Source organism: Oncorhynchus kisutch, unplaced genomic scaffold, assembly GCF_002021735.2.
Source record: "Oncorhynchus kisutch isolate 150728-3 unplaced genomic scaffold, Okis_V2 scaffold4004, whole genome shotgun sequence".
NCBI classification, from domain to species: Eukaryota; Metazoa; Chordata; class Actinopteri; order Salmoniformes; family Salmonidae; genus Oncorhynchus; species Oncorhynchus kisutch.
In genome coordinates, this window is record NW_022265949.1 from 80732 (window position 1) to 108675 (window position 27944).

At 40.6% G+C, this 27944-nt stretch overlaps 3 protein-coding genes across 10 annotated transcripts in view; all 3 read left to right on the plus strand.

The window, feature by feature from the left end:
- Nucleotides 1-27944, plus strand: part of LOC109885217 (sialoadhesin) — a 159478-nt gene that overhangs the window by 23358 nt on the left and 108176 nt on the right. For all 6 annotated transcript variants that reach the window (XM_031821638.1, XM_031821637.1, XM_031821646.1 and 3 more), the window contains exon 2: nt 21575-21652. In XM_031821638.1, the coding sequence (XP_031677498.1) occupies nt 21575-21652 (78 nt within the window). The remainder of the gene's footprint in view (nt 1-21574; nt 21653-27944) is intronic.
- On the plus strand, nt 13710-19649 carry LOC116373012 (uncharacterized). Its single transcript, XM_031821647.1, has 11 exons — nt 13710-13779; nt 14349-14660; nt 14778-14987; nt 15169-15501; nt 15596-15883; nt 16480-16583; nt 17573-17732; nt 17902-17992; nt 18098-18152; nt 18220-18455; nt 19487-19649. The coding sequence occupies exons 1-11, from the start codon at nt 13725-13727 to the stop codon at nt 19590-19592; spliced, it is 1950 nt and encodes a 649-aa protein (XP_031677507.1). The 5' UTR covers nt 13710-13724; the 3' UTR covers nt 19593-19649.
- On the plus strand, nt 21679-27867 carry LOC109878234 (lachesin-like). Of its 3 annotated transcripts, XR_004209473.1 has the most exons (10): nt 21679-22182; nt 22359-22427; nt 24555-24619; nt 24802-25125; nt 25220-25606; nt 26019-26282; nt 26557-26646; nt 26739-26778; nt 26934-27014; nt 27109-27867. XR_004209473.1 is itself a non-coding variant. In XM_020470476.2 (8 exons), exons 2-5 carry the CDS (start codon nt 25014-25016, stop codon nt 26601-26603), a joined length of 810 nt encoding a protein of 269 aa, XP_020326065.2. In that variant the 5' UTR covers nt 23309-24619; nt 24802-25013; the 3' UTR covers nt 26604-26646; nt 26739-26778; nt 26934-27014; nt 27109-27867. The 3 variants fall into 3 exon arrangements, 1 of the variants encoding a protein (XP_020326065.2); XR_004209474.1 differs by lacking the exons at nt 24555-24619; nt 24802-25125; XM_020470476.2 differs by lacking the exons at nt 21679-22182; nt 22359-22427 and having other exon boundaries at nt 23309-24619.

Here is a 27944-nt window from a genome sequence, read left to right on the forward strand (position 1 = left end):
AACCCAGAACCAGGAAGACCTGAACAGAACAAACCCAGAACCAAGAAGACCTGAACAGAACAAACCCAGAACCAGGAAGACCTGAACAGAACAAACCCAGAACCAGGAAGACCTGAACAGAACAAACCCAGAACCAAGAAGACCTGAACACAACAAACCCAGAACCAAGAAGACCTGAACACAACAAACCCAGAACCAGGAAGACCTGAACAGAACAAACCCAGAACCAAGAAGACATGAACACAACAAACCCAGAACCAGGAAGACCTGAACACAACAAACCCAGAACCAGGAAGACCTGAACAGAACAAACCCAGAACCAGGAAGACCTGAACACAACAAACCCAGAACCAGGAAGACCTGAACAGAACAAACCCAGAACCAGGAAGACCTGAACAGAACAAACCCAGAACCAGGAAGACCTGAACACAACAAACCCAGAACCAGGAAGACCTGAACACAACAAACCCAGAACCAAGAAGACCTGAACAGAACAAACCCAGAACCAGGAAGACCTGAACAGAACAAACCCAGAACCAAGAAGACCTGAACAGAACAAACCCAGAACCAGGAAGACCTGAACAGAACAAACCCAGAACCAGGAAGACCTGAACAGAACAAACCCAGAACCAAGAAGACATGAACACAACAAACCCAGAACCAAGAAGACCTGAACAGAACAAACCCAGAACCAGGAAGACCTGAACAGAACAAACCCAGAACCAAGAAGACCTGAACAGAACAAACCCAGAACCAGGAAGACCTGAACACAACAAACCCAGAACCAGGAAGACCTGAACAGAACAAACCCAGAACCAGGAAGACCTGAACAGAACAAACCCAGAACCAGGAAGACCTGAACACAACAAACCCAGAACCAGGAAGACCTGAACACAACAAACCCAGAACCAAGAAGACCTGAACAGAACAAACCCAGAACCAGGAAGACCTGAACAGAACAAACCCAGAACCAAGAAGACCTGAACAGAACAAACCCAGAACCAGGAAGACCTGAACAGAACAAACCCAGAACCAGGAAGACCTGAACAGAACAAACCCAGAACCAAGAAGACATGAACACAACAAACCCAGAACCAAGAAGACCTGAACAGAACAAACCCAGAACCAGGAAGACCTGAACAGAACAAACCCAGAACCAAGAAGACCTGAACAGAACAAACCCAGAACCAGGAAGACCTGAACACAACAAACCCAGAACCAGGAAGACCTGAACAGAACAAACCCAGAACCAGGAAGACCTGAACAGAACAAACCCAGAACCAGGAAGACCTGAACACAACAAACCCAGAACCAGGAAGACCTGAACACAACAAACCCAGAACCAAGAAGACCTGAACAGAACAAACCCAGAACCAGGAAGACCTGAACAGAACAAACCCAGAACCAAGAAGACCTGAACAGAACAAACCCAGAACCAGGAAGACCTGAACAGAACAAACCCAGAACCAGGAAGACCTGAACAGAACAAACCCAGAACCAAGAAGACATGAACACAACAAACCCAGAACCAGGAAGACCTGAACACAACAAACCCAGAACCAGGAAGACCTGAACAGAACAAACCCAGAACCAGGAAGACCTGAACAGAACAAACCCAGAACCAGGAAGACCTGAACACAACAAACCCAGAACCAGGAAGACCTGAACACAACAAACCCAGAACCAAGAAGACCTGAACAGAACAAACCCAGAACCAGGAAGACCTGAACACAACAAACCCAGAACCAAGAAGACCTGAACACAACAAACCCAGAACCAGGAAGACCTGAACATAACAAACCCAGAACCAAGAAGACCTGAACAGAACAAACCCAGAACCAGGAAGACCTGAACAGAACAAACCCAGAACCAGGAAGACCTGAACAGAACAAACCCAGAACCAGGAAGACCTGAACAGAACAAACCCAGAACCAGGAAGACCTGAACAGAACAAACCCAGAACCAGGAAGACCTGAACAGAACAAACCCAGAACCAGGAAGACCTGAACAGAACAAACCCAGAACCAGGAAGACCTGAACAGAACAAACCCAGAACCAGGAAGACCTGAACAGAACAAACCCAGAACCAGGAAGACCTGAACACAACAAACCCAGAACCAGGAAGACCTGAACAGAACAAACCCAGAACCAGGAAGACCTGAACAGAACAAACCCAGAACCAGGAAGACCTGAACACAACAAACCCAGAACCAGGAAGACCTGAACACAACAAACCCAGAACCAGGAAGACCTGAACAGAACAAACCCAGAACCAGGAAGACCTGAACAGAACAAACCCAGAACCAGGAAGACCTGAACACAACAAACCCAGAACCAGGAAGACCTGAACAGAACAAGTTTGACAAAACCCTTGTATAAATATAAATAAACCCTTGTATCGGGGGTTTGTGGTATGTGGCCAATATACCAGGGCTAAGGGCTGTATCCAAGTACTCAGTGTTGCGTTGTGCATAAGAACAGCTCTTAGCCATGGTATATTGGCCATATACCACACCTCCTCAGGCCTTATTGCTTAAGTTTATAATAGCAATAACAAACTTCAGGGGTTTGTGGTATGTGGCCAATATACTGTACCACGGCTAAGGGCTGTTCTTGAGTGAACATGCCGTGGTATATTGACCATATACTGCAATCCCCTGAGGTACCTTATTGCTATTATAAACCGGTTACCAACATAAATTGAACAGTAAACAAGTATTTTTGCATCATACCCGTGGTATATTGTCTGATATACAGTATACACTTCTGAAATGCTGGTTCAGCCAATCAGCATCTAGGACCCAAACCACCCAGTTTATAATAGTATGTAATAATATTTTCCATCCAGCAGACACTTTTATCCAAATTCACTCAGTCATTACAGTCATGTTCAAATACATGTATCGTATGTGTAGTCCCAGCAGTGTCACGCTCGTTGAAATGGACGGACCAAGGCACAGTGTGAGTTGGGTTCCACATATTTATTTGCAGTGAAACTTCAACCAAAAACAAGAAACATACAACGACCGTGAACTACGTGGTGCTGAATGCCCTCACACAAAACAATATCCCACAAAGCAGGTGGAAACAGGGAACCCTTAAGTATGATCCCCAATTAGAGACAACGAACATCAGCTGCCTCTAATTTGGAATCATACTAAGAGCACCAACATATAAATGAAAAGACTAGAACCCCCCCCCTAGTCACGCCCTGACCTACAACACCATAGAGAACCAAGGGCTCTCTATGGTCAGGGCGTGACAAGCAGGAATTGAACCAATGCACCATGCTGTACAAACTGGGCCACACAGAACTACTCTATTCACACTTAGAGTAGCAGTTCGGATCTAGGGTCAGTTTAGCCTTTTAAACTATGATGATTAAGTAGGACCTTAACATTTTAAAAAAATTTGGAAACATTTCTGATTACAGTATCTTTTTCCCAAAATGTTGTATTTCTGAAGTAAACAACCTCAAGGTCCAGTTGTATTTAATAGAACTATATATGTTTGCATGTTATATTTCTGAAACAATCATCAGCCTTGTGAGACTATATGCTGTATGAAGCTTAGAACCAGAAAGTCATATCTGCTTCTATTATATTGTATTACTTCACATGGTACTATTAGATGATACACGTAGTATAAGTTTGGTATATTATTTTGTTTTTATGTCCAGGAAAGAGTTCTGCTTGATGCAAGGTTTCTTATCGCTTTTATCTAATGTAGTTTTTTTTAAGCTAGTGTGTGAAGTGTGACATTAATGAATAAACTTCATCGTCATTGTTTTCACCTTGTTATAACATCATCTTCAATGGAGACTAAATGGAAAGCTTTCAAAATCACACCTCTTCTACTTAACAGTACATACAGTAACTACAAATAAGAAATGTACATTGGTTTGGAGAGCAATAGTGGTTAATTCACCTTCATCACCATCATCATGAATGCACAAAATATACAGACACTTTCAGAAGGAGCAATAGGTGGCAGGTATCCTAGTGGTTAGAGCATTGGACAAGTAACCGAGAGGTTGAAAGATCGAATCCCTGAGCTGACGTTCTACTCCTGACAAGGCAGTTAACCCACTGTTCCTAGGCTGTCAATGAAAATAAGAATTTGTTCTAAACTGAAATGCCTAGTTAAATAAAGGTTAAAAAATATATATCCGGCACCAAGACACACAACCAGTTACATTAAATATTATTCATTGTCATTTCTAAAACACACAGACACAATATGACATAACATGGATGTTTGGAGTGTGGAGGGTAATTCAGTCAGTGATGGTGTTACATTCCAGAACACTGAGAGATGGAACATTCTGGAATGTTCAGTCATTGATAATAATACATCTCACAGTTAATAAATTCAGACCAAGCAGTGAGATTATTGATGGTTTAAAGACTTTTGTTCTTCGAAGAATAACAGTCCACCATTTTGTCCAACTAGTAGTTAGAGAATATTATACATCATTGTTTAGTGAGAATAAAACACATCATTGTTTAGTGAGAATAAAATACATCATTGTTTAGTGAGAATAAAATACATCATTGTTTAGTGAGAATGGGATGTCATATAGAATGAGTGCTATGGTCTCCAACATGGCGTGGCTCTTGACCCCCTAACTGTTGACTGACCTTCCAAGGTAGGTGTCTCTTTGGGGACATAGAGGGTTAGAAGGGAGAATGGAGATCCCATGGAGAGGTACCTTTTATCATACTCATACCCAAATAACGTTTGTTTATTTTATTTCACCTTTATTTTAACATGGAGTACATATTGAGAACTAGGTCTCTTTTTGAAATGTGCCCTGTATAATACACCATACATATACACATTATACACTATATACAGAACCATTCAATAGTTTGGACACACTTACTCATTCCAGGGTTTTCTTTATTTGTACTAGTTTTACATTGTAGAATAATAGTGAAGACTAACACATATGGAGTCATATAGTAACCAAAAAAGTGTTAAACAAATCAAAATATATTTAATATTTGAGATTCTTCAAAGTAGCCACCCATCAAGCGCTGTGTGTATCAAGAATGGTCCACCACCCAAAGGACAACTGTGGGAAGCATTGGAGTCAACATGGGCCAGCATCCCTGTGGAATGCTTTGGGCACCTTGTAAGTCCATGCCCTGATGAATTGAGGCTGTTCCGAGGGCAAAAGTGGGGTGTGCAACTCATTATTAGGAAGGTGTCCTTAATGTTTTGTACACTCAGTGTATGTACACAACATGACCAAAAGTATGTGGACACCTGCTCACAGAACATTTAATTCCAAAATCATGGGCATTAATATGGAGTTTGTCCCCCCTTTGCTGCTATAACAGCCTCCAATCTTCTGGGAAGGATTTCCACTAAATGCTGGAACATTTCTGCAGGGACTTGCTTCCATTCAACCACAACAGCATTAGTGAGATTGGCGGCTGATGTTGAGCGATTAGGCCTGGTGAAGCGTGATTCAGCCCTCCAGACAGCGCGATTCCACCACTCCAACTGACGCTTAACAAGGCCTCCACAGTCTGTAGGGCCGTAGGGAGACTGGGCAGAGGGAGGAGATGGCAGGACTTAGAGAAACGATCCACAACGACCAGTGAGGAGGGGAGATTGGTGATGAAATCGACCGACAGGTGCGACCATGGCCGTTGTGGAACGGGTAAGGGGTGTAGCTTACCTCTGGGCAGGTGCCTAGGAGCCTTACACTGGGTGCACCGAGCAGGAGGAAACATAAACCCTCACGTCATTGGCCAAGGTAGGCCACCAGTACTTCCCACTCAAACAGTGCACCGTCTGACCGATGCCTGGATGACCAGAGGAGGGTGACGTATGGGCCCAGTAGATCAACCGGTCACGGACAGCAGACGGAATGTACAGACGCCCAGCGGGACACTGGAGGGGAGCGGGCTCTGCACGTAAAGCCTGTTCAATGTCCGCGTCCAGATCCCATACTACCGGCGCCGAGGCCAGGAGTATGGGGGTAGGATCCATGGGCCGCTCCTCTGTGTCATACAGCCGGGACAGTGTGTCTGCCTTCACATTCTGGGAACCTGGTCTGTAGGAAAGGGTGAAAACAAAACGGGTAAAAACATGGCCCACCTTGCCTGACGAGGATTCAGTCTCCTCGCTGCACGGATGAACTCCATGGTGCGGTGGTCCGTCCAGATTTGAAAAGGGTGTTTAGCCCCCTCAAGCCAATGTCTGCACGCCTTCAACGCCTTGACAACAGCTAACAACTCCCGGTACCCCACATCATAGTTTCGCTCTGCCGGGCTGAGCTTCCTCGAGAAGAAGGCACAGGGGCGGAGCTTCGGTGGCGTACCCGAGCGCTGAGAGAGCACGGCTCCTATACCAGCCTCAGACTCGTCCACCACAGAACCTGGACTGAAGAGAACCATCACAGAACCTGGACTGAAGAGAACCAAAACAGAACTTGGACTGAAGAGCTACAGCATCAAACCAAAGCTAGGCCTCACACCTTTATTCTCATGCTATCATATTGTTACCATATCCAGAACGTTTTCTGTAGTTTTAGTTCAGTTGTACAGTTGCATTTACTTACTTACTAGATAATTATGTAAATGTATGATGATAAATATATTATGCTTCTGCTCTTTTTCATTTTGCCATTTAGATATTTTTTTATTACATAATGTGCTTTTCTCAGTGACTGATACTGATAACATTGACAACAGCTTTTTAATGTGTAAAGTCTCAGACCAAGTTTATCTTGATGTGTTGAAATGATGTACTTGTATTGCTGTCAGACATTATTGAGCAATGGTATTAATGAGAAGGAATATTAATACCGTAATCACACTTTTTTTACATAAAATTATGGATTTCTACCTACTTTAGATAAAGTATGATTCAGGGTAATTTATGCATCATGTTGTAAATAAGCTCAAAGTTTAAGACAATTCATTCAAAATGTTTTTGTTTTTTTTACATTACAGTTTAGCCTGTCATTCCTAAAAATAAGAAAAAGATTTTAAACATATTCCACAGTTATTATAATATTGTATGACATAATGGCTGTCAAGCATGTAAATGTGGCCGCGTTCGACATTGCAGCCGGCTTTAAAGGCGAGTCCAGACTGACTGACCTACGAGTAATCTAAGGTCATTATTTATCATGCAAGCCGATTTGTAGATCAGTCGGTCAGTCAGAATGTACCCATCACACGTCACAGTTTTGATGCTCTTGAACACAGCGTTGTGTGAATGAGGAAGGAAGCTCTCTCTGAATCAGCATCTTGGTCCCTGACATAGAGTTGGATAGAGGGCAGGGCTTTGCATCTTTTCATGATGGGTTCTGTGACAATATCGGCAGCTCAACTGACGGCTCTCTCTATTTTAAAGTAGTACATTTCTTCTTCTTCAACCTCCATGATTTTAATGACAGTCGATAAACAAACTGAAAGGATGCAAACAATGTTATGCCCACGCTTAAACAGCCTTTGTAGCTAGTGTGCCTTTTATCCAACTCTATGGTCTTTCACAACTTCAAAGTTGTGTCAACCACAGACCTCATATACCTCACAGTCAGTGTCTGTTTCCTCAGACTGACAGATAGTTCATTACAACACCTCTCTCCCCTTCACTCTGTAAGTATGCTTGACAATATCTTAAAATATGTATAATTTATTATTTGTCTATAGCCATGAACCATAATCCTCTGTTATGGGCATGACTTTTGCATGTTCTTGTGAGGATTCTGAGAGCAGTAGACTTTGGTGGAGAGGTTTGCATGTTCTTGTGAGGGTTCTGAGAGTAGTAGACTGTGGTGGAGAGGGTTGCATGTTCTTGTGAGGGTTCTGAGAGCAGTAGACTGTGGTGGAGAGGTTTGCATGTTATTTTAAGGACTCAGACAGTGGTAGATTATAGTGGATACTTTTTTTGAACATTTGATTGAGAGATATATCCTGTACATGTTGCTTATACAGTAATATTTTTGCCTGACAAATGTGAGCCTTCTAAGGTAAGATTCTCACATACACGTGTCGGTTTGAGAAGAATACATTATAGTGGGGACTTTTTGAAAATGACCTAAAGTAAGAGTGACGGTAAGAGTAAGAGTGATTGAGTGAATGTTTCATAAAAGGTTTAGGAGTAGAATTAAGATGAGACACAGTGATGGTGGGTTGTGTTTAGGAGTAGAATTAACATGAGACACAGTGATGGTGGGTTGTGTTTAGGAGTAGAATTAATATGAGACACAGTGATGGTGGGTTGTGTTTAGGAGTAGAATTAACATGAGACACAGTGATGGTGGGTTGTGTTTAGGAGTAGTATTAACATGAGACACAGTGATGGTGGGTTGTGTTTAGGAGTAGTATTAACATGAGACACAGTGATGGTGGGTTGTGTTTAGGAGTAGTATTAACATGAGACACAGTGATGGTGGGTTGTGTTTAGGAGTAGTATTAACATGAGACACAGTGATGGTGGTTGTGTATAGGAGTAGTATTAACATGAGACACAGTGATGGTGGGTTGTGTTTAGGAGTAGTATTAACATGAGACAGTGATGGTGGGTTGTGTTTAGGAGTAGAGTTAACATGAGACACAGTGATGGTGGGTTGTGTTTAGGAGTAGAGTTAACATGAGACACAGTGATGGTGGGCTGTGCTTAGGAGTAGTATTAACATGAGACACAGTGATGGTGGGTTGTGCTTAGGAGTAGAGTTAACATGAGACACTGTGATGGTGGGTTGTGTTTAGGAGTAGTATTAACATGAGACACAGTGATGGTGGGTTGTGCTTAGGAGTAGTATTAACATGAGACACAGTGATAGTGGGATGTGGTTTTGTTGGTATAGATCACACTCAGCATCACATTCCTGTTTTACCTTCCTGTCCTAGATAGACCTATTACAGGCCTCCTGAACCATACGTTCTTTACACAGAGATCCTATTAATTTACTAGTTATTAGTTCTAATATGTAAATGCTTCTTTATATGGACATGATATGCACTTTACAGTATCTGGACAGCACATTACATTAGACTATATAGATAACATGCTACATTAGACAATATGGATAACAGGCTACATTAGACTATATATGGAGAACAGGCTACACTAGACTATATATGGATAACAGGCTACATTAGACTATATATGGATAACAGGCTACATTAGACTATATATGGATAACAGGCTACATTAGACTATATATGGATAACAGGCTACATTAGACTATATAAATGGATAACAGGCTACATTAGACTATATATGGATAACAGGCTACATTAGACTATATAAATGGATAACAGGCTACATTAGACTATATATGGATAACAGGCTACATTAGACTATATATGGATAACAGGCTACATTAGACTATATATGGATAACATGCTACATTAGACTATATATGGATAACAGGCTACATTAGACTATATAAATGGATAACAGGCTACATTAGACTATATATGGATAACAGGCTACATTAGACTATATATGGATAACAGGCTACATTAGACTATATATGGATAACATGCTACATTAGACTATATATGGATAACAGGCTACATTAGACTATATAAATGGATAACAGGCTACATTAGACTATATATTGATAACAGGCTACATTAGACTATATATGGATAACATGCTACATTAGACTATATATGGATAACAGGCTACATTAGACTATATATGGATAACATGCTACATTAGACTATATATGGATAACAGGCTACATTAGACTATATATGGATAACAGGCTACATTAGACTATATATGGATAACAGGCTATATTAGACTATACAGTATATGTACAGCAGCAGTCAATACAGCAGACTATGGTGATGATCATACTGATGTCTCTGCTTGTTTGTGTTGTTTCACCATTCTATCTGATTCAGGTTGTAATGTTGACATCAGTGTGTTGGTGTAGCCAGTGTTGTTTCACCATTCTATCTGATTCAGGTTGTAATGTTGACATCAGTGTGTTGGTGTAGCCAGTGTTGTTTCACCATTCTATCTGATTCAGGTTGTAATGTTGACATCAGTGTGTTGGTGTAGCCAGTGTTGTTTCACCATTCTATCTGATTCAGGTTGTAATGTTGACATCAGTGTGTTGGTGTAGCCAGTGTTGTTTCACCATTCTATCTGATTCAGGTTGTAATGTTGACATCAGTGTGTTGGTGTAGCCAGTGTTGTTTCACCATTTTATCTGATTCAGGTTGTAATGTTGACATCAGTGTGTTGGTGTAGCCAGTGTTGTTTCACCATTCTATCTGATTCAGGTTGTAATGTTGACATCAGTGTGTTGGTGTAGCCAGTGTTGTTTCACCATTCTATCTGATTCAGGTTGTAATGTTGACATCAGTGTGTTGGTGTAGCCAGTGTTGTTCCACCATTCTATCTGATTCAGGTTGTAATGTTGACATCACTGTGTTGGTGTAGCCAGTGTTGTTTCACCATTCTATCTGATTCAGGTTGTAATGTTGACATCAGTGTGTTGGTGTAGCCAGTGTTGTTTCACCATTCTATCTGATTCAGGTTGTAATGTTGACATCAGTGTGTTGGTGTAGCCAGTGTTGTTTCACCATTCTATCTGATTCAGGTTGTAATGTTGACATCAGTGTGTTGGTGTAGCCAGTGTTGTTTCACCATTCTATCTGATTCAGGTTGTAATGTTGACATCAGTGTGTTGGTGTAGCCAGTGTTGTTTCACCATTCTATCTGATTCAGGTTGTAATGTTGACATCAGTGTGTTGGTGTAGCCAGTGTTGTTTCACCATTCTATCTGATTCAGGTTGTAATGTTGACATCAGTGTGTTGGTGTAGCCAGTGTTGTTTCACCATTCTATCTGATTCAGGTTGTAATGTTGACATCAGTGTGTTGGTGTAGCCAGTGTTGTTTCACCATTCTATCTGATTCAGGTTGTAATGTTGACATCAGTGTGTTGGTGTAGCCAGTGTTGTTTCACCATTCTATCTGATTCAGGTTGTAATGTTGACATCAGTGTGTTGGTATAGCCAGTGTTGTTTCACCATTCTATCTGATTCAGGTTGTAATGTTGACATCAGTGTGTTGGTGTAGCCAGTGTTGTTTCACCATTCTATCTGATTCAGGTTGTAATGTTGACATCAGCACAAGATTATTTCTTCTTTATTATTTTTCTATTGAACATTTATTTAACCAGGAAGGGCTCATTGAGATTTAAAATCTCTTTATCAAGAGTGTCCTGGCCAAGATAGGCAGCACCAAGTCAGTACAAAAATGACAGAAAAACAACATGAAAAACTACAAGTCATCTGGTAAAACCCATAGAATTCCAGAGAGAATAACAAAATCAAAAACAGCAAATTATAAACATAGACAGGTCCGGGAATCAGTCTCAAGATCATTCATCAGTGATTTAAAAACATAGACAGGTCAGGGAATCAGTCTCAAGATCATTCATCAGTGATTTAAAAACATAGACAGGTCAGGGAATCAGTCTCAAGATCATTCATCAGTGATTTAAAAACATAGACAGGTCAGGGAATCAGTCTCAAGATCATTCATCAGTGATTTAAAAACATAGACAGGTCCGGGAATCAGTCTCAAGATCATTCATCAGTGATTTAAAAACATAGACAGGTCAGGGAATCAGTCTCAAGATCATTCATCAGTGATTTAAAAACATAGACAGGTCAGGGAATCAGTCTCAAGATCATCCATCAGTGATTTAAAAACATAGACAGGTCAGGGAATCAGTCTCAAGATCATTCATCAGTGATTTAAAAACATAGACAGGTCAGGGAATCAGTCTCAAGATCATTCATCAGTGATTTAAAAACATAGACAGGTCAGGGAATCAGTCTCAAGATCATTCATCAGTGATTTAAAAACATAGACAGGTCAGGGAATCAGTCTCAAGATCATTCATCAGTGATTTAAAAACATAGACAGGTCAGGGAATCAGTCTCAAGATCATTCATCAGTGATTTAAAAACATAGACAGGTCAGGGAATCAGTCTCAAGATCATTCATCAGTGATTTAAAAACATAGACAGGTCAGGGAATCAGTCTCAAGATCATTCATCAGTGATTTAAAAACATAGACAGGTCAGGGAATCAGTCTCAAGATCATTCATCAGTGATTTAAAAACACCAATCAGGACAAGTTCTTCCAGTTTAAAAGTATTCTGTAAGGTGTTACTATTATTGAGGACATTATTATTAGGATGGTGCAGTAATGTTGAGATGCCAGTAGGAGGAGCTCTACTCTAGAACACTGGAACCTTCAGTACCACTTTGATGCAGCTGATGAGGAGAGGAAATTGAATGTGTTTGTAGAATAGAATGAATGACATCATGGAACTGACCAAATGTAAATGGAACTTTGACCTGTTCCATGTAGAACTCAGAGGGACAAGGCAACACATTCTAATATATTATAAACATTCCATATAGAATAGTCAACATATTGTTAACATGATTCTGTATTTAAATAAAAGCGGAAATGGGGGACATTTTGTCCATTATAGAAATGTAGGACCCATTTTAATACAGTAACCTCCCTTTTCTGATGTGCTGTTCTGGTCGTCATGCATGTTAGTGTCTTAAAGAGGAAGGAAAGGACTGTGTCATCTACTTTAAATATGTATCAACCACAGAACTGACACTTACTAGCAGTTTCCACTCACTACCAGTAAGTTGACTCACTGTACAAGACCTCTCCTCTTCACTTCACTCTGTAAGTACTCTTGACAATGTCTTGAAATATAGTTTTGGGTTATTTGTTTTTAGTAATAAGTCATATACTTGAGGGTAATGTATCATTTTACTTGTTGTTATGTTTTGAGCTGTGTTCTGGTTGTTACATCAGGGTCAGTATTCATAAAGTGTGTCAGTGTAGGAGTGTTGATCTACATAGAGATGAGATAATTAACCAGGGTAAAAAAAGACATTCAAACCAATATTTAAACACTGCAGTGTGTGTGTACGTGTCCGCCCCCATGGGTGTGAATTACACAGTGGATTTATCTGAGGGCCCTTTAGGACCAGACTGATAGGGAGTAGGGTTGACATCTATACTGTGTAGGATGTGTGTTTTAACTTTTCTACATCCATAACAACCAGCTCTCTAGACTTTGATACAGACTCCATGGGCCTTATGGGCCTTTACTACAGATAGTGTCTGTATTTGTGTGTGTGTGTGTGTGTGTGTGTGTCAGTCGCTGTTTAGCCTCACAGCTTGAGGATAGTAGCTGTCATTGAACCTGGTGGTCAGTCTTTATGCTGCTGTACAGCTTGATGGACCGTAGAGGATTGAACATTTATCCTCCTATATTTGGGGTTCTGAGAATAAAACAGCTTCAGAACGATCAATGTAGAAATGTGTGTTTACAGTAATACTGTTGATGTTGAATAAGTTATTGTTGTTGTTTATAATGATGATGATGACAATTGTATATATTAGGAATTTATTTTTGCATCATGCCAGTTTAAGTAGATAGACGTAGACAGACATGCAACACATCACACACATTACATACATAGTGCAATAGACTTACAGACAGACAGTATTCACATAGACAATCATATAGCACAATACAACACAACACAATATGATACTGTTTTGTTTTCAGTAATGAGGCCCTGTACCCCGTTTACAGTTTCTACTTCAATGTAACAGGTGGAGTATTTCACCAGCTATAGAGAGAGTTGTTGTTTATGTTTCTAAGACTGCAGGGTGGGAGATGCAACAATGGCCTTGAGAACAGCAGGAAGTGTGTTGGTGGTGTTTCTCTGGTCTGTAGCAGGTCTGGTCTCATTCATAATGTTTTAGTTGCCCTGTATATCAATCTAAAGACATTTCTAAAAGCATAACAATCATAATGTTATTCTGGTGTTTTCTGTTAGGTGTCTCCACTTCACTTTAAATAGTTATATTTCACTCCTCACTGATTGATGCTTATCTCTGGTTTCCATTCACACTTCTGCACATCAGCAGCAGTAGCAGAATAAGAATGTTGTCAACCACCAGCAGGGTTGGGGTCAATTCCATCTCAATTCCACTCAATTCAGGAAGTAGACTGAAATTCCAATTTCAATTATTTTCAAATCTTTTGAATTAGGAACATTTAGAAAATGTGGAATTGTAATTTGGTTAACTTTCTGAATTGACTGGAATGCTTTTTACTTCCATGATGTATATTGAAATGAATACTAGGATGATATAAGGGAATGTACATTTGAGTAGATGGGTCCTACAGTATCCTGCACATGTTTACATGCATTTGGATGTAATATTGTAATGTCTGTTTTTTTATAGTCTTGACGTCACAAATTAAGTTCTCTCAAGGTTGAGTCCTGTGACACTGTGTTTCAGGTGTTCTGGGACAAAATACTGTGCGGAGTGTCTGTGCCTTAAAGGGGTCATCAGTGGACATGCACTGTCCTGTTCCCAGTGTGACCCAAGTCACAGAGATAGTCTGGTTTAACACATGGTTGAATCCTTATGATCTGAGATGGGACCCTAAGTATGATGGTCGTGTGGAGTACAGTGGAACTACAGAGAAGGACTGTATCCTGAGAATCACAGACCTGAGACAGAGTGACATAACAACATATCACTTCAGATATAAAACAAACCAGTATTCAGAATGGAAATATTCATATGGATTCACTCTCAGTCTCACAGGTACTGTATAAATATTACAGTACAAGTCAAGTTATTTATTACATGTTCTATGAGACCAGTGAAATGGTGGTGACTGACAGACTTCCTCCGTTATTGTTTCATAACCTCTCCCTTCAGATCTAAAGGTGGAGAGGATATATCACAACAAACTGACCTGTAGCACCACCTGTACTCTGACTGACAACCCCACATACATCTGGTACAAGAACGGACAACGTCTAGATGAGAGCACCTCCCCCCAGTACAAATACTCAGTCTCCAGTAACTATGACGATAGTTACTCCTGTGCTGTAAAAGGCCATGAGGATCTCCACTCTCCTGCAGTGTGTAAGTGGGGAAAAAGTGTTGATTCAAACACAGTGTTTCACTCTATCAATACCAACAGCTCAAATGGTTGTGATTCATACTGAAATGACTTGAAATGAACAGTTTACTTCTTTACTTTGCACCTACAGAAACAAGACATGAAAAGTTGAAACTATTAACAGAGAGCCTCTTTATGTTTCAGGTGTTCAGGGTCACAACTGCTGGTGGGTGACTTACAGCAAGAGGAGAATCTGTGTCTTGAAGGGCTCCACAGTGAACATATCCTGCTCTTACACTCATCCCACTAGTTATATAGAACAAGGTTCATTCTGGTTTACACAGAAACACCCTGTAGATGTCAGGTCATATCCAGAGTATACAGGTCGTGTGGAGTACAATAGGAACACAGAGAACCACCACACCATGACAATAACACACCTGACAGAGAAGGACTCGGCTGAATACATATTCAGATTAATAACAACAAAAGAGGGGAGATTTTCTGGCCTTCCTGGTCTGATGTTGACTGTCACAGGTAATACTTCACCTACAGTTGTTACTGTAATAGGACAAGTCTAATCACATGACAAGCCAGTCGGGAGTCAAATATGACTAATGTTTCCTCTTAGATATCCTGTTAGAGATGGATCCTACGTCTGTGTCAGAGGGGGAGAGAGTCACACTGAGATGTAGAACCCAATGTACAGTCGGTCTCAACCCCACCTACATCTGGTACAAGAACAGACAAAGTCTGACCAACCCAGTCACCAGTTATAACAGCCTGATCCTAGACCCAGTCACCAGTTATAACAGCCTGATCCTAGACCCAGTCAGCAGTGAGGATGCAGGGAACTACTCCTGTGCTGTAGAAGGCTTAGAGAGAATCCTCTCTCCAGAAGAGACTCTCACTGTCAGATGTGAGTACATGGAGTGTTGATATATCTACAGTGAAAGTCATTGATATCATCTCTTTAATAGATGGTTCTACATGTCAGTGTAATACACTAATCTCTACTAATTTACATCATCTCTGTAATATATGGTTCTGTATGTCAATGTAATCTACGAATCTATACTAATTTACATCATCTCTGTAATACATGGTTCTACATGTCAGTGTAATATACTAATCTCTACTAATTTACATCATCTCTGTAATACATGGTTCTACATGTCAGTGTAATATACTAATCTCTACTAATTTACATCATCTCTGTAATACATGGTTCTACATGTCAGTGTAATATACTAATCTATACTAATTTACATCATCTCTGTAATACATGGTTCTACATGTCAGTGTAATATACTAATCTATACTAATTTACATCATCTCTGTAATACATGGTTCTACATGTCAGTGTAATATACTAATCTATACTAATTTACATCATCTCTGTAATACATGGTTCTACATGTCAGTGTAATATACTAATCTATACTAATTTACATCATCTCTTGCTTCCTTACATGGTATATGGGTTCTTATTTGTTCTGTCATCTTCAACACCAGACGGCCCAAAGAACACCTCAGTGTCACTCAGTCCCTCTGGTGAAATAGTGGAGGGCAGTTCAGTGACTCTGACCTGCAGCAGTGATGCCAACCCACCTGTGGACATATACACCTGGTACAAGAAGAATGGAGGTGGCTATCAGAGTATGACAGGACCACAGCATGTCTTCAAACAAATCCAGTCATCTGACAGTGGAGAGTACTACTGTGAGGCCCAGAATGAGATGGGGACAGACATGTCTAGGACCATTAACATGGATGTGAAGTGTGAGTAAAGTACAGCTCAGTGTTTGAATGAGAAGGTAGCAAAACAATTAGAACTAATTTAAGTAGCCCTTATGCATAACATCTCCAAATGTGTATTATTGTTAACATTTGTGTAATTTATATTTTTAGATAGTTCTCTGACTTAACAGAGAATATATTTTTGACATGTCATTTGTAAATATACTACTGTCATATCCTCGAGACATTTCTATTCTATTTCTTTTCTATTTTTAATAGTCTGGCTTCACAGATTTTGATATATATGATGACCATTATAATCATCTGTCAAATTCAAATTAATTTTTTACATTTCATTTGTAAATATACTACAGTCAATAACCTCTGACATATTCTCCTTTACTAGATACTCCAAAGAACAACTCAGTGTCAGTCAGTCCCTCTGGTGAAATAGTGGAGGGCAGTTCAGTGACTCTGACCTGCAGCAGTGATGCCAACCCACCTGTGGACAAATACACCTGGTACCAGAAGAACGTAACCTCACCAAAAGCATCAGGACAGAGTTACAGCATCACTAACATCATCTCTGAGGACAGAGGAGAATATTACTGTGAGGCTGAGAATAAATATGGACGTCCCAACTCTTCTTCTGTGTCTGTGGACGTTCAGTGTAAGTTCACCTCATCTTTAATCACATTTAAATTCATATTTCAATAACAAGAAAAACACTATTTAATAAACTGTTGTTACATATTGTCCACCAGACGGCCCAAAGAACACCTCAGTGTCAGTCAGTCCCTCTGGTGGAATAGTGGAGGGCAGTTCAGTGACTCTGACCTGCAGCAGTGATGCCAACCCACCTGTGGACAAATACACCTGGTACTTTCAAAATGAGACTTTTCTAAATGGATGTGGACAGATGTACAACATCAGTAACTTCAAGTCTAAGGACAGTGGACATTACCACTGTGAGGCCTGGAATAGAAGAGGATCTAGGAACTCTACAGCTCTGATGATCATTATACCAGGTGAAGTTTCATGTTATATATTTCAACACAAAATTATGTTTCAATCTAATATTAATAATTGTACTTTAGCTTATACAACTTTGTTTTATAATTATATATACATTCAGATTAGATCAGTTATTAACAAATATTGTTCTATTGTACCCATATCATCCATATTTTATTGTAGGGAAACAAACCTCAGTTCTGACTACAGCTGTAGGAATCATAGTGGTTGTTCTGGTTCTCATCCTCTGTTTCTCTGGACTCATGTGGTTCAGGTGAGAGATTCTTTTAAAGATTATTTCACTCCAAATCTTTTTTATGAACTTACTTTGTTCATTGATTCGTTCAATAATAAATGTATTAATTAATGTGTAAACCAGGAAGAAGGCCTCCAAATCCTCCTCTGACACAAGAGACACATCAGAGAATGTACAGGTGAGTCTGTTACTATCCGATGATGTGTATTGCTTACTCCTCATGTTGTCTGTCCTCTTCCCATCAGGGAGACTCTAGTCCAGTGTATGAAAACGTCTCAAGCATGTCCACAGCCCCTACTGCAGCACAGACAGAGTCCACAGTCGACCAGGATGATGTCCACTATGCCAGCGTCCACTTCTCTCGTTCCAAAAACCAGGAAGTGCCTCTGTACTCCACCGTCCAAGTGTCTCAACCCCAGAAACAGGAAGAGGATGTCCAGTACGATGCTGTGAAATTCAAACTCCCCAGTGCTGCCAACCAGTGAGCATATTCTGCCATTACAACAACATAGAGCCAAATATAGAGCATTGTGAATACACCACATTAAAGCAGAAGTTGGCTTTTAGATGTTGTATTAGGGTCAAGACACCTTTGTGATTTAACTTGTTTTAGAGAAACTTCCCCCAACCAGCAATTCACTTCCTCAACCTCGTTGTGCAGTACAGAGGCTCTGAAAAAACATGAACAAATGCTCCAAAAACCCCCAAATACGTCCTTTTACAAACAGAAATATCTCAGTATAGTGATGCAGGTCTTTAGATGTAACAGTTGTACACATGACATTGTGTCATTCTGAACTTTATCCACAACGTTATATTCCGTTTTGTGATGCTCCTGCTGTTTCTCCGTCCAACTGTTCTATTCTCAGTGTATCAGGCTGCTAGAACGGACGAGAAGCATCGTTCAAGTCTCAACAACATGGAACATGACGTTACGGATTATGTTCAGAATGACACCATTTCATGTGTACAACATCTAAAGACATGCATCACTATAGACTACTGAGAGCTTTTTAGTTTCTAAAAGTTTTTTGGGGGGGGGGTGTTTTTGGAGCCCACTGACTGAACAACGAGGATGAGGAAGTGAATAGATGGTTGGGGATAGTTTCTCAAAAACGTGTGAATTCGCCCAAAGAAAATCTGACCCTCCTATAACATTCCAGCTACATATGTTTCTAGATTTGGTTGTAAACCAGCTTTATTCTAGATTACAGCTCATTCATATGCTGCTGCTTATTGGACGAGAAGACCATGACGTCATTAATAAGCAAAAGAGTTGACCCCTAGTGGCCACTAGTAATGGCATTTCCTTACAAACCCAACAACATAATGAGAGAGTGGTGGTTTTGAGGAACTGTTCTGTGTTCCAAATGGAACCCTATTCCCTATTTAGTGCACTAATTTTCACCAGAGCCATATAGGCCTTGGTCAAAGTAATGCACTAAAAAGAGTATATGAAGGTTTTTTTAGGGGGATGCAGATTCTGTTAAATTTCTGTTTCTCTCTCTTCAGACCCACGGCAGCACAAGCAGCTGAGGAGGACTCTTCTGAGATCTATAGTAGAGTCAACAAACCCAGAAGACCTGAACACAACAAACCCAGAACCAAGAAGACCTGAACGCAACAAACCCAGAACCAAGAAGACCTGAACGCAACAAACCCAGAACCAAGAAGACCTGAATGCAACAAACCCAGAACCAAGAAGACCTGAATGCAACAAACCCAGAACCAAGAATACCTGAACACAACAAACCCTGAACCAAGAGGACCTGAACACAACAAACCCTGAACCAAGAGGACCTGAACACAACCAACCCAGAACCAAGAGGACCTGAACACAACAAACCCAGAACCAAGAGGACCTGACAAACCCAGAACCAAGAACTGAAAACAACAAACTCAGAACCAAGAAGACCTTGTATATCTGGACCCGTATATTATAACTAGTGGTATAATTAAGCAATAAGGTCAGAGCCGGTGTGGGATATTGGCCAATATACTGTACCATGGCTAAGGACTGTTCTTAAGCACGACACAACGCAGAGTTCCTGGATACAGCCGTTAGCTGTGGTATATTGGTCTATATACTGTACCACGGCTAAGGACTGTTGTTCTGCACAACGCAGAGTGCCTTGATACAGCCCTTAGTCGTGGTATATTGACCATATACTACAAGCACGAGGGCTTTATTGCTATTATAAACTGGTTACCAACATAAATAGAAAGTAAACAAATAGTTTTGTGTCATACCAGTGTTCTATTGTCTGATATACTGTATGTGAAATGAAATGCTTATTCAGCCAATCAGCATCCAGGACCTAAACTACCTGGTTTATAATAGTATCTAGTAATATACAGTGCATTCAGAAAGTATTCAGACCCCTTGACCTTTTCCACATTTTGTTATGTTACAGCCACAGACTTCAAACCTCACACTCAGTGTCTATTTATATAGACTTCCAGTAAGTTAACTTACAACACACTTCACTTCACTTGATTGTCAGACGTAACAGAGTTAACTTCTAGCTGGCTAGCTAGCTTTCGGTATCACTGAACAACATCTGCTTCATGTAGCTAACAAGCCAACTGAGATAGTTAGTTCACTGAATTCATATACCAGTCCAACGTCGACTCTTAATAACACAGTATCTTTACATGGTTGGTTTATTCTGTCTACATTTCTTTACATTTTCAAATGTTATTTGACATTTTATTTTGTGTATTTTCATTTGTATCTTTATCTGCTGCCATCCTCCCCTGACTCCGCCCACTTCTTCCCCGAAGTAGACCTGACTCCGCCCACTTCTTCCCCGAAGTAGACCTGACTCTGCCCACTTCTTCCCCGAAGTAGACCTGACTCTGCCCACTTCTTCTCCGAAGTAGACCTGCCCCGCCCACCTCTTCCCCGAAGTAGTGTCACAAACCCCGCTTCCTGAGTCTGTGTTTGCCTGTGTTTCTGTCCTGGAGTGTGTTTCCGGTGTCCTGGAACGCACCCTGTCTGGTTGCCGGGCAGATTAGCTTGTTGGGAGATCGATGTTCACCCGCACCTGTATCCCATCAGTAATCTGCACACCTGTCCTGATCATCACCTCTCCCCTTCAAAAGCTCTGACCTGACATCCATTCCCTGCCGGATCGTTAGCCATGAACAGTATGTTGTGCCATAGTATCAGCCTCAAGTTGGATAGAATTTGTTTTGTTGTTTTGTACGTCTTGCTTGCCTTCAACTTACCTCCGTTTGTTCTGTCTTCAGTTACTCACCCGGATCATTTACCCCATTCCCGCCTGGTCATCAGAGGATTCCGCTTCCCCATTGGATCCACCTATTTACTCCCATCAACTCACCACCGCTGCCCGCTACGCCACCTGGATGTATCTACCCACTCACATTCACTTGTAAATAAATACTCACCTTCTTCCTACTCTCCTTGTCCTGGTCTGCTTCTGGGTTCGATTTTGAAGAAACGTGACAAGTAGACCTTGTGAGCATCGTAGATTTGCATGTTTTGCTCTCTGATCGGATTGTCTGAATTCACTAGTTGAGTGTCAATCACAGAAAAAAGCAATAGCTATAGAGTGAGTTGTTGTTTATGTTTCTAAGACTGCAGGGTGGGAGATGCAACAATGGCCTTGAGAACAGCAGGAAGTGTGTTGGGGGTCTTTGTCTGGTCTGTAGCAGGTCTGGTCTCATTCATAATGTTTTAGTAATGTTATCTTAATGTTATTCTGTGTGTTCAGTGACATCGTCTGTTAGGGGCTTCTTCTTTTCTGGAATAGTTGTCTTTTACACCTCACTGAGTAACACTTAGGTCCTTTCTGTGGTTTCCATTCACACTCAGCAAGTAGAGTACGGCAACAAAGTGTGGACAAATGCTGTTAGTGTGAGGAAATGGGTCTGTAATGTATAATCACTATAATGTGTGATTGTGTTTCAGTGTTACTGGGTCAGGATGGCAGGAGTGTGAAGTACATCACTCAGAGTATCTGTGTCTTGAAGGGGTCAACAGTAGAGCTGACCTGCTGTTACACATATCCCAGTGGTACAGTCACAACAACCTTCTGGTTCACTAGAAATGATGCTGAGGAGAATCCTGTGACTCTGAGTGATGAACCAGACTACACCGGTCATGTGACGTACTGTAGCAACAAGAAGAATGGCCACACCCTGACAATCAGAGATCTGAGAGAGTGTGACTCAGCTATGTGCAAGTACAGTGATATTGTTTTTTAGTCACTTTATTTGGATAGTCTGGATAGATGCTCTACAGATGGTCATGATATCAACACACTTCCTGTTGATAAGTTACTGCTTATATTTTTTACTGTGTCACAATAGTCTCTTTCTACTATTGTCACTGTACCTTGACACAGCTCTCTCTCCACAGAGTGTCCATCCTGACCCTAACTGGGACACACACACCACTGAAAATGAGGACCAGACACTCTGGCAGTAGGTATGTTATAACATATTCATTAATGTGTTTATTTTGTATATAGTATTTGTGTTTGTTTGTGTGAGTGAGTGGGTAAGTAGATGAGTGAGAGAAAGACAGACACAGAGGAGAGAGATGAACACAGAAAGTAGAAGTGTAACGGCTTTCTTCCGTCGAAGGAGAGTCGGACCAAAATGCAGCGTGGTTAGTTCGATACATGTTTAATGAAAACGAATATGAACAATACAAAAACAACAAACGGAAAATGTGAAAACGTATACAGCCTGTCTGGTGACAACTAAGACAGAGACAGGAACAATCACCCACAAACACACAGTGAAACCCGGGCTACCTAAATATGGTTCCCAATCAGAGACAACGATAATCACCTGACTCTGATGGAGAACCGCCTCAGGCAGCCATAGACTTTACTAGACAACCCTACTCAGCCACAATCCCAATACCTACTAAAACCCCAATACAAAAACACAACACAAAATAAACTCATGTCACACCCTGGCCTGACCAAATAAATATATAAACACAAAATACTAAGACCAGGGCGTGACAAGAAGTGAGAGAGAATACTATAGAGCAGTGTGTAAAGTGCTCATACTGTGTTTCCTTTGTCACTGTCTCTCTGAGTGTGAAAATCTCCCACAGTGACACGTTCACATCTCTTCAGAGAGATGCTCAGCACTCCGTATATCAGACCATCCAGGGGAGAGAACCACCACAGAACCTGGACTGAAGAGAACCACCACAGAACCTGGACTGAAGAGAACCACCACAGAACCTGGAGGGAAGAGAACCACCACAGAACCTGGAGGGAAGAGAACCACCACAGAACCTGGAGGGAAGAGAACCACCACAAAACATGGACTGAAGAGAACCACCATAAAACATGGACTGAAGAGACCCACCACAGAACATGGACTGAAGAGAACCACCACAGAACATGGACTGAAGAGAACCACCACAGAACATGGACTAAAGAGCTATGGCCCCAAACCAAAGCTAGTCCTTACACTCTATTCTCTTGCTAATATATTGTTATAATATCTTGAAGGTTCAACCAAATTACAAAATGACACATTGGTTTCCCTTCCCTTTTAGCAGTCTATGAACATGGTGTGACATCAGTCCCTGCTTTGGTTTAGTTTCTCCTGACACTGTTTCCACTTGCTAACGTTTTAGCATTCGTGGCACAAATCCCATTCGTCATGTGACTGTTGAGGCATTTCTCGCACATCATTTCAAAATCAATCAAAAGTTTTTTTAAAATGCGTTGTGAAGGTCAACAAAGTCACTTCCAGATGATTTGAACATGATGAGAGAATGTTAATATGTGAAATCTTAATATCAGTCCCGTGACTTGAATGGGATTTTTGTAAATGTGGGAGTGTTCGACATTGTAGCTGACTTTATAGGCAAGTCGAGATCTACAAATCACCTTGCATGATGAATAACTACTCAATATTATTTATAGATCATTCAGTCAGTCACAATTTACCCATGATACATCACAGGTTTGATGTTCTCGAACACTGTCTGTGTGACTGCTGAAGGAAGCCTTCTCTGCATAAGCTTCTTGGTTCCTGACATAGAGTTGGATAGAATGTACATCTTGACATCTTTGTCATGATGTCTTCTGTGACAGAATGAGCAGCACCATTGAGGGCTATTTCCACATTAAAGTAGTTTATATCTTCAACTTCCATCAGTTTAATAACAGTCGGTATACCAACTGAAATGGTGTATTCAATGGCTTAGCCGTGCTAAAACAGGCTTTGAAGCAAGTACGTCCTCTACTCAACTCTATTGTCCCTGACTGCTTCAATGTTGTGTCAACCACAGACTGCAAACCTCACACTCAGTGTGTATTTATATAGACTTCCAGTAAGTTAACTTGCAACACATCTCCCCTTCACTCTGTAAGTCTGCTTGACTATATCTTAAAATATGTTTATTTTATCATGTGTTTGTGTCCATGAACTTCTGTATCCTGTTATGTGCATGGCGATGCTGTTGTAATGTATGTTTAGTTTTTCTGTTATTTACAGTATACTCTGTAGATGTATTTCTGCGTATTTAATCTGATACAGTATTGTACATGGGGTTACACATATTTTTGTATGGTATTTTAAGGACCATCAAAGCAAGAGATTGTTGACCATCAAAAGGCCATGAGGATCTCCCCTCTCCTGCAGTGTGTAAGTGGGGGAAAAAGTGTTGATTCAAACACAGTGTTTCACTCTAGCAATACCAACAGCTCAAATGGTTGTGATTCATACTGAAATGACTTGAAATGAACAGTTTACTTCTTTACTTTGCACTAAAAGAAACAAGACATGAAAAGTTAAAACTATTAACAGAGAGCCTCTTTATGTTTCAGGTGTTCAGGGTCACAACCACTGGTGGGTGACTTACACCAAGAGGAGAATCTGTGTCTTGAAGGGCTCCACAGTGAACATATCCTCCTCTTACACTCATCCCACTAGTTATATAGAACAAGGTTCATTCTGGTTTACACAGAAACACCTTGTAGATCTCAGGTCATATCCAGAGTCTGCAGGTCGTGTGGAGTACAATAGGAACCACCACACCATGACAATAACAGACCTGACAGAGAAGGACTCGGCTGAATACAAATTCAGATTAATAACAACAGATGAGGGGAGATTTTCTGGCATTCCTGGTGTGATGTTGACTGTCACAGGTAATACTACACCTACAGTTGTTACTGTAATAGGACAAGTCTAATCACATGACAAGCCAGTCTGGAGTCAAATATGACTGATGTTTCCTCTTAGATATCCTGTTGGAGATGGATCCTACGTCTGTGTCAGAGGGGGAGACAGTCACACTGAGATGTAGAACCCAATGTACAGTCGGTCTCAACCCCACCTACATCTGGAACAAGAACGGACAATGTCTAACCAACACAATCACCAGTTATAACAGCCTGATCCTAGACCCAGTCACCAGTTATAACAGCATGATCCTAGACCCAGTCACCAGTTATAACAGCCTGATCCTAGACCCAGTCAGCAGTTATAACAGCCTGATCCTAGACCCAGTCACCAGTTATAACAGCCTGATCCTAGACCCAGTCAGCAGTGAGGATGCAGGGAACTATTCCTGTGCTGTAGAAGGCTTAGAGAGAATCCTCTCTCCAGAAGAGACTCTCACTGTCAGATGTGAGTACATGGGGTGTTGATATATCTACAGTGAAAGTCATTGATATCATCTCTCTAATACATGGTTCTACATGTCAGTGTAATATACTAATCTCTACTAATTTACATCATCTCTGTAATACATGGTTCTACATGTCATTGTAATATACTAATCTCTACTAATTTACATCATCTCTGTAATACATGGTTCTACATGTCATTGTAATATACTAATCTCTACTAATTTACATCATCTCTGTAATACATGGTTCTACAGTCAGTGTAATATACTAGTCTATACTAATTTACATCATCTCTGTAATACATGGTTCTACATGTCAGTGTAATATACTAATCTATACTAATGTACATCATCTCTTGCTTCCTTACATGGTATATGAGTTCTTATTTGTTCTGTCATCTTCAACACCAGGTGGCCCAAAGAACACCTCAGTATCAGTCAGTCCCTCTGGTGAAATAGTGGAGGGCAGTTCAGTGACTCTGACCTGCAGCAGTGATGCCAACCCACCTGTGGACAAATACACCTGGTACAAGAAGAACGTAACCTCACCAAAAGCATCAGGACAGAGTTACAGCATCACTAACATCATCTCTGAGGACAGAGGAGAATATTACTGTGAAGCTGAAAATAAATATGGACGTCTCAACTCTTCTTCTGTGTTTGTGGACGTTCAGTGTCAGTTCACCTAATCTTCATCTATTCATTGATAATCACACAAGTCAACAACAATAAATAATAGTTAGCAATGTTACACACTTATCATACCATATGACATAGTATTAGTAATATTACACACTTATCATACCATATGACATAGTATTAGTAATATTACACACTTATCATACCATATGACATAGTATTAGTAGGCCTGTATATAAATCATTGTTTTATTTTCTTCTTCCCTGGTTTCTTCTATGTTAAATCTCCACCTTGCATTTAAAATCTCAAGATACTACAACATTGTTTCTCTGGGTTCCTGTGATGGGGCTGCCCTGACTGTTGGAGCTCTTCTTGTCACCATCTACTGCTATATGAAGAGGTGAGCCAGCCATTTACATGGACTCTATTAGTAACACATCAACTTCCACTAGAGTCAGTAGAGAGCAGAACTCACTCTGTCCCTCATTACAGGAGACACACAGGAGGAAGTGATGACACAGCAGACAGACAGGTAATATTGTCAACAACCAAAGCTATTTCAATCCCAATGCCACAGACATAGACAGTAAGTGAATGGATTTGTGTTTCTCTCTCTCTCTCTCTCTTTCTTTCTCTCTCTCCCTCTGTCTCTCTCTCTCTCTCTCCCTCTCCCCCCCCTCCCCCCAGAGTGTCCATCCTGACCCCAACAGTGACATGTACACATATCTGAACATGATGACCAGGTCACCAGAGTATGACACCCTGGCAGTAAGTCTCTTATAATGCAGTCTGTGTGTCTGTGTACATAAACGTGTTAGAGGGAGGGGTTTGTAAAGTTCTCATTCAATGTGTCTCCTTTCAGAATGTGAGGGACTTCGCAGTGACACAGCCCTCAGATACATGCTGAGCCCTCCGATTATGAGAAATTAAGAGAACCACCACAGAACCTGGACAGAAGAGAACCACCACAGAGCCTGGACTGAAGAGAACCACCACAGAACCTGGACTGAAGAGAACCACCACAGAACCTGGACTGAAGAGAACCACCACAGAACCTGGACTGAAGAGCAACAACATCAAACCAAAGCTAGGCCTCATAATGTTATTCTCTTTCTATGATGTTGCTTTTTAATCTAGAAGGTTTGAGAAAATGAGCTTTAACTTTTGAGTTGAGTATCTGGAGCATCAGCATTTGTGGGTTAATTTACAGGCTCAAAATGTCAACTTATCTGTTTACTGTCTGTAGATTGTAACTGCTTATCTTTTTTATGGGATTTTGCCAATTCTAGATTTTTATAACATATAAAGTTATGTCTTGTCTTAGTGACACAAAAATGAATTATATTGACAAGAGCGTTTAAATATTTGTATCTCTGGAGTTGTTCCTGATGTGTTAAAATATATTTTACTTTGTATTGCTGTCAGTCATTACTGGTCATTTTATATTTTATATTATGTAATACCATATTGTTCAGTGTCATGATATTCCTTGTTTCATTATCAAATTATTCATTATTATGTATTTTAGATACATTGAATACAGAATAAGCATCATGTTGTAAATAAGCTCAAAGGTAGACAATAAAAAGACAACAAATAAATGGATTATTTTGTTAATTTACATTGAATCATAACTACATTCATTCAGCTTGTTTCTTGTATTTCTGCCCATTGGACACATGAGGGGGCCATTGAACC

Bases quoted from the DNA above. Each gene is read 5' to 3' on its own strand.
- LOC116373012 (XM_031821647.1), top strand. From the start codon at position 13,725: ATGGCCTTGAGAACAGCAGGAAGTGTGTTGGTGGTGTTTCTCTGGTCT. The intron at 15,502-15,595 runs GTAATACTTCAC...GTTTCCTCTTAG, and splicing joins TCTGATGTTGACTGTCACAG to ATATCCTGTTAGAGATGGAT. The intron at 16,584-17,572 runs ATATACACCTGG...CCACCTGTGGAC, and splicing joins ATGCCAACCCACCTGTGGAC to AAATACACCTGGTACTTTCA.
- LOC109878234 (XM_020470476.2), top strand. From the start codon at position 25,014: ATGACAATAACAGACCTGACAGAGAAGGACTCGGCTGAATACAAATTC. The intron at 25,126-25,219 runs GTAATACTACAC...GTTTCCTCTTAG, and splicing joins TGTGATGTTGACTGTCACAG to ATATCCTGTTGGAGATGGAT. The intron at 26,283-26,556 runs GTCAGTTCACCT...TAAAATCTCAAG, and splicing joins TGTGTTTGTGGACGTTCAGT to ATACTACAACATTGTTTCTC.